Here is a 12,859-nt window from a genome sequence, read left to right as displayed (position 1 = left end):
AGATTTTCAAAGGACAAAGAACGATCACAGGAGATTATTAGGAAGAAATTTTAAGAAAATTGAAAACTGACAAAAAGGCCAGAAAAGTGCCCAGAATTTTTTCCCAACCACAATAGGGCACCTGTTCATTCTTTGACGGAAGCAAGGGCTGTTCTATGAAAATTTCAGTGGGAAGTCTTATGCTATCTACTATACAGCCCTAATTCTTGCCCCTTCAGACTTCATTTTGTTCATTCAAACTCAAAGAACACTTAAAGGAAGACGATTTAACTCTTTGGAGGATGTCAAAATTGCTCTAAAGTGGTGTAAATGAAGAGAACAGGAGTCTTTGGAAAAGGCCAAGGGAGATGGAAACATTGCCTTCAGACGTGTATAGACCTACATGGAAGATATGTGGCGAAGGAAAAGCTTCACGTTTTGACATTTTGTTTAATAAAGGATTGTATGATTTTGTAGCAGTACTTTTTAATTTACCTTCATAAAACCTTTCCACATAAAGAAAACTCTTGGCTCTAAGAATTCACAGGTAAGACAAAAGTTTAAAAATGTTTTATAAGTATACAGTGAGTTAATAATGTTCTCTTATGTAGTTAAATCCTTATGTAGAAATTGACAAGTTTATTTTATATGGAATGCAAAGAAAATAGGATTGCCAACCTTTTATTAATTTTTTTTTTAAAGAACACTGTTGGAAGACTGAAATCACTGGATTTTAACACCCTCAAGAAAAGTACTAACAAGAGTGTGATATTGGCATAAGAATGGATGACTAAATAGATCAATACAACAGAACAGAGTGTGTAAAAACACACCTGCATTTAGAGGGTCCATTGGCACCAGAGGTGCCAAGCGAATTCAGTGGGAGAAAGGGTAGTCTTTTCAGCAAATGGACTTAAGTAATCAGACACCCATTTTCAAAAGAATGAACATTGGCTCTTATTTAACACTATATACACAACTGTACTTGAAGTGGAGCATACAAGCTAGAACTGTGTCACTCCTAGAAGAAAATATGGTAGGAAATACCAACAACTGTAGGTTTAGGACAGATGTTTTAAATTAAACCAAAATTCACAAACTACAAAAGAAAACAACTAAAAAATAGTATTTCATCTAAATTTAAATGTTTTACTTTTCAAGAGACACTAGTTAGAAAGTAAATCAGTGGTAGTCACAGCTAGTATCCTATCAGATTCCTAGCAAAAGAAAGGAATTGACTATAAAGGGAAATGAGGGCAGGGGACCAAATGATGAAAACTTCTTAAAGCCTGAGGGCTCTGGACTATAGTGTCAGGAGACACCATGGTCAATTAATATAACATAGTCCACAAAGACAATGTCTACATCCTAATTTGGTGAGGAGCCACTGAGATCTAATGAGCAGTCATCTCATTGTTGTTAAGTGTCATCTAAGGTGCAATTATTTGTCCCCTATGATGTGATGAAACCTGAAGATGCTTGGAATCAACTAGTCCAATGGATAATGAAGTATGTGAACATCAGTTTCCATGACTCTGAGATGAGAAGAACTACATGTTGCCCAGCTACCAATACCAACTGCTCTGAAAAGGATCCATTAGAAGGTCCTACATAGAGTGGGAGAAATGTGGAACAAAATTCAGTTATTTAAAACAAACAAACAAAAAAAGATTGGGCTTACTGAGCCTTCAGGTCTATAATGGAACTCACCAGTGAGGACTAATTTTCAGCCACACAGTAAATAAGTATAAAGAAGGGACAACAACTTAATAAGGTATGCTCACCATGGAATGGTCAACCATTCAAGATCAAAAGGGCAAATTTCCCTAAAGACAAAGTTGAGAAGGGTGGGAAAGAGCATAGATGGAAATAAGAACCACAGGGTAGAAGTGGGATTAACTGCTGTTACAATGGAGAGGATTGCAACTATTGAGATGAAACAAAATATATGATGCAAAACTGATGATGTCTATAAACCTTCACTCAATTCACAATAAAAAGTTTCACAAGAAAAGTGGGGATATGAGGGACTTGGGGTGATAGAAATGTTATTATCTTGACTATAATAATGGACTATAAAAACCACTGCACACATTTGTCAAAATTCATTGAGTTGTATGTACACTTAAAATGGTGAGTTTCAATGACGGCAAATTACACGTGAATAAATAAGAAGCGGAAATAAAAACATACACAAGAAAAAAACTGCCACTAAACTTGCAAATCAGATTGAGAAAAATATTTGTAAGCCATATGTATAATAAAGCACTTATATACAAAGTATATATATATACAATTCTGATATCTCAGTATTAAAACATCCAATTAAAACTAGGTAAAAGATTGCAACAAATACTTCAAAAAATAAGACATACAAATGGCAAACCAACACAACAAAATACAATCAATATGCTTATTCAGGAAATTCATATTAAATCACAAGATACCACTACACACTCACTCTAACAAGTGTGTGTGTAGTGGTATCTTGTGATTTAATATGAACTCTAAACAACAACAACAACAAAACAAGCCACACTAAATATGTTGTTGTTTTTGTTAAGTGCCGATTAATTGGTTCTGATACATAGGAACACTGTAGGAGTTCCAAGGCGTGGCTGGTGAGCTTGAACTGCCAACCTTGCGGTTCAAACTGACTTAGCAGTCCAGCGCATTAACCCACAGTGCCACACCAGGATTCCACGACTAAGTATAGTGATGATTTTAACCATCACCCTGGGAATGCAAAATGGTACTGATAATTTGGAATATAGTTTGTTTCTTATAAAGTTGAATACGCACCTATTAAAATCCTCCCATATCTTCTTCCTCTGTACTTACCCAAGAACATTTAAAATAGAGTAGTAAGTTCACACAAAGATATATATTTGAATATTCACAGAAGCTTTTCACATAGTAGTCTCAAACTGCTAGAAACTCAAATTCCTGGTGGGTAAATATACATTATTATTGTTGTTAAGTGTAATCTAGTCAGTTCCAATTCATAAAGAACCTGTATAGGGTTTCCAAGCAGCAGCTGATGGGTTTGAACCACCAACCTTGTGGTTCAAACCTATCTTGTGGTCCAGTGCTTATTCTACAGCACCACAACAGGACTACATGTTACATAAATTCAATGGAGTAAACATCATAAAAAGGAACCAAATATTGAGAGATGCAACAACAGTAATGAATTTTAAAAGCATGCGAAGTGAAAGGAGCCAAACACAAAATATTACATACTATGTTTTTGGTTTTTTTTTTTTATGGTTTTAATGAAATTTTTTCTCTTCTTCCTCAGGGTCTCCAATTATCTATGTGTCTTCTCTGTTCTGATTCTCTTGAAACGCTTACTCCAGGATAGGCTAGACTCTGCATAAAAAGGCTACCTTGAAATTGCCATGCTGCACCACAACAATGTGCCACAACCACATAGAGAAGAATCACAGAGATAGGTAGGTGCCTGGTCGGCCCCTGCAGTGCCAGTCACCTCATCTGTGATTCCAGACATGTGAGTTGACATCCTGGCTTTTGAGGCTACTCAAATCTTTTAATAACTTTAGCATAATCTGGCATTTGATTTGCAAGCAGTATGAGAGACTTCTTGTGAGAACTGCCTAGCTAAGTCAAGCCAACCCACAGAGCCTCAAGATATAATAATTCATTGTTTTAAGCAACCAACTTTTGGGTGGCTCAAAATATAGATGTTGCCGTTGTTCGGTGCCATCGAGACATACATGCTCTGACACACAACAACCCTGTATAAGGTTTCTGAGGCTTTTTTTTTTTTCAGGAGCAGAAAGCCTTGTCTTTCTCCCTCAGATTGATTAAGTGGGCTCAAACTGCTGACTTTGTAGTTCACAGTTAGTGTTTACCCTACAGAGCCACTGTGCTTCCAGAAAATAGGTTGTTATTAAAGTGCTGTCAAATTGGTCCTGACTCAGTGACCCTGTACAGGGTTTCTGAAGAACGGCTGGTAAGTTTGAACCACTGACCTTGTGATTCAAAGCCACCTTGTGGTCCAGTGCTTTAGCCCACAGCACCATGCCATGACTGTGGTCCATAAAATATAGAAATAGATTTTTTAAAACCCACCGTTCTATCTCTGAAGAGAACTTCTCCCTTTCTTTTCATTTCTTCCCTAGAAACTGTTTTTCCAATACCATTGATAATAATGCACCTGTTATAAAGTTTCTTCCTTGTAGTAAGTACTCTGACCTATCAGGACTCATTTTCAGTAAGATCAGACATTCTCTTTCTGGTGATGAGTTCAGATCAACCTTAGACATGCCATCTGCTTCCCCTTCTTTCTTTACAGAATTTCTTGATTGCCCTTTGGTATTCAGAAAGGCTTATAGCAGCAGACGCATGAGTGTTTACTCACTGGCATTTGATGTCTTTTTTTAAAAAAAACAAACAAAAAACTGGTAATTTGACGTTTGGACTTCTTCGTTCTATTAATTACACTGACAGCACATGTTTTGAATAGTTTTATCTGTTAATCTTGTTCTGTATTGTAATTTTAGATAATTTGTGAGATTCAGGTTATCATCTTTCATCTCCTTAATTTTCAATTTAATCACAGCTCTGGAAATGTTATTATCTGATTTAATCTTATACATAACTTTTAGGACTTTACTATTTTTACTGACTAAAAATCAGGGTTACTTTAAATGCTATTATATATTGGTTTAATGATTTATTTTAAGAAACTAACCTTGAAATACTAAAAATTCATATACTGAAAATGACGTTATTTTGCCTTGAATGTTAGATATTAATTTGAATATTATAATATATAATTTATCCTTCTTGCCTTGGGAATTTTTGAAAATGCATTGGGCAAAAGCATTCTGATATAACCTACATAATATGCTAACTACTAAAATAGTTAGCAAGGAAATTAGCTTGCCAGACTCCTGACAATAATGATATTTATATCTCTATGAATTTAGTAAAAATTTAAAAATCATCACTATGAATATGAAATGATACTTTTTATTTAAAAATCACCCAAATCACACCTCCATAAATTAGTAAGGAGAACTAGAATGCTAACTGCCGGCACTTCTGTCTTATATGAATTTAAAATGAGAGGATTTTGGTTCACTAAAGACAAAATGTCAGCCAAATAATATTAAATATGAAATAAGTATGAGAGGATTTCAAGAATGGCATGAAACTGAAAGTAATATATATAAAATACAGGTATTTTATTTAAGAAATTAATATAGAATAAACAAAAATCTAAAGGTACAAAACAACAGTAAATAACTGAGTGTGTTAGTTCAGTTGTACCTACAGGAATACTATACAAAAACATGAAGAATTTATTAGATGAATAGCATTTCTATAGAATAATTTTCCTTTATCCCCTAATGAGTGTTCATCTTCCAGGAGGCCTTAGCTTGGTGACAGGCTTATATAGAGGCCCAACTTACAGCCTGGGAGAAACAAAACGAGGAGGGAGATTTTGAGGAAGAGTCCTAAATAAAAATGTTCTTACTTAACCAAACAAGACCTTAGTTCATTTTCAGTTTACTTTTTCCTCAGAATATTTTTCTGCTTCCAATGGAAATATAATAACAATACCTAAGCTATAATCCTGGTATTGTGCTGTAGGATAAGCACTAGACTGCTAACCAAAAGGTTTGTGGTTCTCAGAAATCCTATGCAAAGTTGCTATGAGTCATAACTGACTCAATAAGCATCTTACAATAACAAGCTACACAAAGTGGGTGGCTTGGACATTAGATACTGAGTATTATAACGTATAACTTATGTCAGCAACAGTGGAATTAGTCACATTACTAGTATTGTTTCAAATTGGTTCTACAGATATTGACTACTATCCACCAAAGTTTTCATGGAACTCTCTCCCATGACCTTGTCCTACTGGGCTCCACAGTAACCCTTGCACATTCTATACTATAGCCAAAGTGCATACATACCATTAACCAACACAGAAAAAAAAGGAACAATCTATGGCAGTCTGCTTAGGAACTGTTGCTGTTGTTACATGCCTTCAAGTCTGTTCTGACTCATAGTGACCCTCTATAGGGTTTCCCGGGAGTGGCTGGTAAGCTTGATCTGTGGACCTGTGGTTCAAACCGATTTTGCAGTTCAGGGCATTAATCCACTGCGCCACACCAGGACTCTGCTTAGGAACTATTAAATATCAAATCAAATCGACATTTTTACATGGCTATCTTGCAGAATTTAATATACTCTGTCATACTTAAAATGCTTTCTCTTCTTAATTGTAAAAAGTTTCTGTTGTTTGGCTCCTGCTTCCCAGGATCCTCAGTAGGCTTCTCTCATCACCAACACTTCAAAGGCACAGGCTATTCTAACTCCGCATATTTCTCTCTCACTGGACACTTTTTCTTCTTTGATTTTAACACCATTGATGCCTATTTGAATCCGACCTAACTTTCCTGTTTCCTTCATGTCCCCCACTTGGCATGCTAAATATAAGATGATCACCCCAAAACTCCTTCCTCCTCCAGTGTCTCCTTTCTTTATCAACAGTAACAGTATGTCCATATGCCAGTAAACAGGAAATCACTTGATGGTTCTCTTTCTACTTGCAGTCACAAGTCCTGGTAATTCTAGTATAGAAATATCACTACAATTTGATTCCTTCCCATTATCACTGCCCCAATTAATGGTCTTATTATTTTTATAATCAATTACTAAAAACCCCCGAAATGCAAAAGGCTCTCAAATAGTTTCCCTGCCCCTGATGGTTGCTCTATCTTATAGTACCACCAAGAATGTATGAAAGTGCCCATCTCTCCATAACAGTTGTTGCTTTCTGCTTTTTTGAATTGGTTCTACAGATATTGACTACTGATGCTGAGGTGATAGATTTTTGTTTTGATTTGCATTTCTCTAGTGACAGTTCAAGCTCACCAGCTACTCCTTGGAAACCCTATATAGGGTTGCTGCGGGTTGGAACTGACTCTACGGCACTTAACAACAACAATAAATGACTAATGATCACGAGCATTTCTTCACGTTTCTTGGCTGCCCAGATAGTTTCCTTGATGAAGTATCAGTTCATGCCCTTGGCCCATTTTTAAATTGGATTGTCTTCTATTGCTGAAGTATTAATGTTTTCTACAAACTCCAAAGATTCGTTCTTTATGTGATATTCCATTGCCCAAATTTTTTTCTAGTCTTTAGGTTCTCCTTTTATTCTTTTGGTGAAGTCTTTTGATGTGCATAAATGTTTACTTTTTTAAGAAGCACATAATCACCACCATTACCCAGTTATCTAGTTTACCTTTTGCTGCTTGTGAGTTTATAGTTATGTTTGATAATATATTTATATATTTTTTGACAGAGATTAATTCTACATATGTATATATACATGCTGGAGTCCTGGTATGGTGCTGTGGGTTAATGCACTGGACAGCAGTCTATTTGAACTGCAAGGCTGACGGTTCAGGCTCATCAGCTGCTCCTTGGAAACCCTACATAGGGTCGCTATGGGTTGAAATCAACTTGACGACACTTAAAAACAACAATTTATATGTGCTAAAAATATATCTATGAATATAGAACATATAGGGTACAAAGTTATGAAAATTTCTTAACCATAACTGAACATTGAAGAAATGAGTCACTGGGCCTGGGGGGGGGGGGTCAGGATCATAGTCTCTGGGGACACCATGGTTAATTGGCATACATAGTCCACAAAGATATTGCTCTATATCCTACTTTGATCAATACCAACTGGGGTCTTCAGAGCTTGTGAGTGCTCACTTAAGGGGCAGCCAATGATCTCTCCCTGTCTGGAGCAAAGAAAAGTGAAGAAAATCAAAGACACATAAAAGAAATTAGTCCAAAAGATGAATAAACTACAGGAACCACAATCATGAGACCAGAAGAACTAGATGGTACCTGCTTACCACTGCTGATCACTCTGAAAGGGATCACTTTAGAAGATGCTGGATTGAGTGGGAGAAAAATATGGAACAAAATTCAAAATTTTAAGAAAGACGAGGCTTACTGGTTTCATAGAGATTGGCAGAACCTCCCGGACTATGTCCCTTAGACAGCCTTAAAACCTAGACCTGAATTCATCCCCATGGCTCAACTTGCATTCAGACAACAGACATCAATAGTTAACGTGAACAGAAAGACATTCCTCAGAACAATCTACCAAATGAAATATCTAAAAGGCAACATATACTCAGGGATAAAGCTTAGAAGACAGGAATGGATACGAAAGAAGGAAGACTGGAAACTGTAACTCACAACAAGGAAGTCGGAAGAGTGCTGTTATATTGAGAGGATTGCAATCAATGGCATGAATCAAAATGTTACGAATATTGAATGGAAAACCAATTTGCTCAGTACATTTTCACCCAAATCACCATAAAAAATTACAAAGTGTTTCCTTAACTGCCTGTCTGCAGTTTATCCTTTTCATTATATTATTTTCTCTCTTGGTTGCCTATCCACTTATCGATCGATCCATCAGGAGGTCTGCTTTCCTATTTCTTTTCTTCAACTTTTAAAAACAGATAATATATGCATGTCCACCACTCGTATATCAGTATACCACACAGGGGTGGCGGCTTATGTGTTGTTCTAGTGCTGGAAAGTGCTGGAAGCTATGCCACTGGCATTTTAAATAGTAGTAGGGTCATCCATGGTGGAAAAGTTTCAGAGGAGCTTCCAGACTAAGAAGGAGGATTTAGTGATCTACTTCTGAAACATGTAACCAGTGAAAACCTTACGGACAGCAGCAGAACAGTGTCTAATGGAGAGCCAGAAGATGAGCCCCTCAGGTTGGAAGGTGCTCAAACTATGAATGGGGAAGAACCGCCTCCTCAAAGAAGAGTTGAACTTAATGATAAGGATGGAATAAAGCTTTCAGGACCTTCATTGGCTGATGGGACACAACTCAAAACAAGAAAAGACAGTTTCAACATTCATTAATGACTGAAACATGGAATGTATAGGATATGAACCTAGCAAAATTGGAAGTCATCAAAAACAAAATGGAATGCATTAAAATTTATACCCTAGGTATTAGTGAGCTAAAAAAGAGTCCTGGTGGTATAATGGGTTATGTGATTGATTGTTAATTACAGGGTTGGTAGCTCAAATCCACCAGCCACTCCACAAGAGAAAAATGAGGCTTTCTTCGGAAGAGTTTACATACAAGTAGAAGTTGATTTGACAGCATACAATGCTATATATCGGAGACAACTCCATATTAACAAAAAGAGGACTTATTTATTTTCTATATGTGTATTTCCTTGGAACATTAAGAGAAATTGCAAAAACCAAATTTATAACCTTTAGCCTTTATCTTTTCATTCATTTTTATTAGTCTCTTTGTTTCTACCCACATCCAATTGATCAGTTGTTAAAATCTACCTATTCTACAATTCTTTTGTCTCATGTTCTTTGTATTTTTGCAATTAACACTTGGCTGCAAATGTTCATTTCCACATGCCTGGACCATTATGTACCCACTCGAGCTCTTCTGGCCTCACGCTCACCAGCCTCTCTGATCTGTTCACACCATCCTCTCTGCTGAAAGAGCTCCTCAAATCACTTCCCGTTTGAAATCTCCTTACGTATTTAAAGCCTTACTCAAATAAAAGACCATCTAGAAAATGTTTTCTTTTATGAATTTATTTAGCTCTTCTAAAACATGTTCTATTTTATAATAGAGTTGTAAGATAACTTACTAACTCCTTAATAGTAAGGACAATGCCTTAACACATTTAGATAAATCCACATGGCCTAGACACTAAAAATGTGTTTACAAAATGAAGGACTATGGTTGCAATGAACTCATTCTTACTTCTATGGATGAAAATACTATATAAAGCATATCTAATTAATTTATTTCTTTTGGAAAAGAAGCTGTGAGATAAAAGACAACATTTAATAATTAAATTTATTTCAGAAATCCACAAAGTAAAATATTTCCAGTAATTTTACTTCCTCACATTAATTTCATCAAAAACAGTGAGGAGAAAAGGAAACAAAAAATAATTAAAATGTACTATTAATAACTGAATTTCTCTTCATTACAACATCACTTACATCTCTTAAATAGAGCTACCATGTAAGGAAGAGAAATTCTTCCAGGATGTGCCTAAGGCCAGTAGTTCATTGAGCTTAAAATAAAGAACTTAAAAGTTTAAGAAAAACTTTTGAAAACCATCACTGCACTAGACAAATCTGCTGCAAAAGACCTCTTCAAATTTTGAAAACACAGATTCTATGTTTCTAGCTTCCAAAATTTAGTAACATGATCTCAGAAATACACTTGTAATAAAAATTATTTAAAATATTTAAAAACATATACATGCAAATATGTAAAAATAGAAGAAAAAAAGAAAATTACTGTTTCTTAATATATAAAGGTTGTTATATAATATAAAATGATCATTTCATATCATTGAAAATTATTGAGCACCTATCTACTTAATGATGGAAAGAGTTACATAAACCCCTTTCAAGAAATGGAGAATTGCCATATTATGACTTATTATAACATATAACATGCATATGCACATGCTAGATTTACTTCTTTGACTTACCTCTCCCCCATTAACATATTCCATCACAAAACACAAACGATCTTTTGTCTGGAAGGAGTATTTCAAGGACTTGAAATGGAAAAAAAAAAGTAATATTATAATCCCACATTTGCATAATTACAGCCAAAAATAGAATATTTAGCAATAGTAAAGCATGATTGATTAAATGCATTGTTAGTGTTCCTTAAGAATCTATTGACAGTACTTAAGTTATGGTTTATGAAAAACATGAAACTCTTTTGGCTTACTTCATCAATAGCTACTGTTAGGGGAGAAAAATTAAAATTTTAAGTAAAAATGAACTTAGTAATTGTGATAAACACTTTTCAAGCTATTGTGCCATCTAATTGAAACTGCAGTGGCCTCCCAAGTTCTATCCATGCTCCTCCAAAGTTGTTGTTGTTGTTTTAAGTGCCATCGTGTTGGTTCCAACTCAGCGACCCTATATCAAGTTTCTGAGAAGTGGCTGGTGAGCTTAAACTGTCAACCTTGCAGTTCAAACCGTTCATGCAATCCACTGCATTAACCCACAGTGCCACACCAGGACTCCAAAGCAGCACAGCCTACCAAATTCTCTAGTGGAAGTTCCTTTGGAATACATTTACAGTTGTTATGTTTATGTTCTCAATAAAGCTTTAATAACACTTTTTATAACATGACCTATTTTGTAATTTTATAGTTTATAAAAGACATCAAAACTTTATGGAGCTCTGACTACACCAAGAAATAAACACACGATAATGTTACAAAGTACGTGTAGGTATCTAGTGATGCCTCTGAAAATGTCTATTTTAGGTAATCTAAAGTCTATAAAGGAGCTCTGGTAGTGTAGTGGTTACGAATTGGACTGTAAGCTGCAAGGTCAGCAATTCCAAACTACCAGCTGTTCCGAGGGAGAAAGATGAGGCTTTCTGCTCCCGTAAAGATTTATAGCCTCGGAAACCCTGTACAGGGTCGCTATGAGTCGGAACCAACCCCATGGCGCATAACAACCACAACAACAACAAAGCTCTATAATCTTCCCCTGTTGAACGTCTACTTGCTATTTTTTAATCTTACTAGACCTTCAAGGAAAGCAATACACAGAAACTTTCAAATGATACCTCTATTACAAAAATTTTAAACATAAGTAAAAAATAAATTCATTTGTTTCAAAGTAACAAAGTTAAATGCATATAAGTCAGTTTGTTCTTTGCCTCGTGAAGAAAACATATCATGAATTTATCCTCTTTTACATAATATATTCAGTATTATTATATATCTTATCAAAGAATTTTGTTTCCATAAAAGTATTCAATAAATTTTTTTATTATTCAACAAATAAACAAAAGAAACAGAAAAACACTACATTTAATGTTAAGAATTATATATGACAGTCTAGCATTTTCTCATAGGTTACGTTAAAAGTCAACAGGTGATTCATCTGTTCTATTTTCCTTTTTAATGAAATTCATGAGAGAAAAAAATCTCAGAAATTTAATGGGAGTATAACATTAAAGTGGAGAGGTTATAAATACATATGCTATAAAAGGAATTTATACATTTCAATCATTTCTACAAAATTTTACTATGGTCTTTGTACAAAGAATATGCTATGCCTAAATGAATGTGAATTAGAATATTCGTAGTTCCATAACAAAACTCCTTAAATTTAAAATGTTACAATTACTGCATATGTCCTCTAGTCACTTACTGTTAAAAAGGGGTGTCTAGTATTCTTTAAGACTCTGCTTTCCGTCAGAGTGTGTGCCACTTCATCCTACAAAAGAAAAAGGCAAACTGTTAATAGATGTTCTAAGTATTGATGATCTAAAAATTCGCCATTTCCCTATGACAAGTTAAAGTTACTCCTGTAGCTTTAACTTGTCATATGATAGGAACTTGTCATATGATAGGAACAGATTCCAAAACACAGTATGGTGGTGGTGGTGGTTATGTGTCCTGTAGTCAGTTCTGACTCACAGTGACCCTCTGCATAGCGTTTGCAAGGCTATAAATCTTTATGGGAGCAGAAAGTCTCATCTTTATCCTGTAAAACACAGTATAGCATGTTTCGTTTATGGGCTTCCTTTTCACCTAAACATACATATATACATATACATGGCAGCTTCACAAACAGTTCATGGAAAAATGGAATGAAAAGATGTATGTATAAGTGCATACTTTTTTTCAATCAAATTAATGATTTCATTCACATGGTTGTAAAGCATGTACAAATATAAAGTCACTCATACTTAATGCATATCAATGGTTGTTGGTGGTTATGTGCCATGGACTCGGTTCCGACTTCTATTTTTTTTTTTTTT

General features: G+C 35.1%; 1 protein-coding gene across 2 annotated transcripts in view; it reads right to left on the bottom strand.

The window, feature by feature from the left end:
* Positions 1-12,859, bottom strand: part of AKT3 (v-akt murine thymoma viral oncogene homolog 3) — a 402,599-nt gene that overhangs the window by 100,660 nt on the left and 289,080 nt on the right. For both annotated transcript variants that reach the window (XM_006871278.1, XM_006871279.1), the window contains exons 6-7: positions 12,247-12,312; positions 10,554-10,622 (exon numbers count right to left, since the gene is read on the bottom strand). In XM_006871278.1, the coding sequence (XP_006871340.1) occupies positions 10,554-10,622; positions 12,247-12,312 (135 nt within the window). The remainder of the gene's footprint in view (positions 1-10,553; positions 10,623-12,246; positions 12,313-12,859) is intronic.

The sequence above is a fragment of the Chrysochloris asiatica genome, unplaced genomic scaffold, assembly GCF_000296735.1.
Source record: "Chrysochloris asiatica unplaced genomic scaffold, ChrAsi1.0 scaffold00165, whole genome shotgun sequence".
Taxonomy (NCBI): Eukaryota; Metazoa; Chordata; class Mammalia; order Afrosoricida; family Chrysochloridae; genus Chrysochloris; species Chrysochloris asiatica.
The sequence above is the reverse complement of the archived record's forward strand: the minus strand, read 5'-3'. Positions and strand labels throughout refer to the sequence as shown.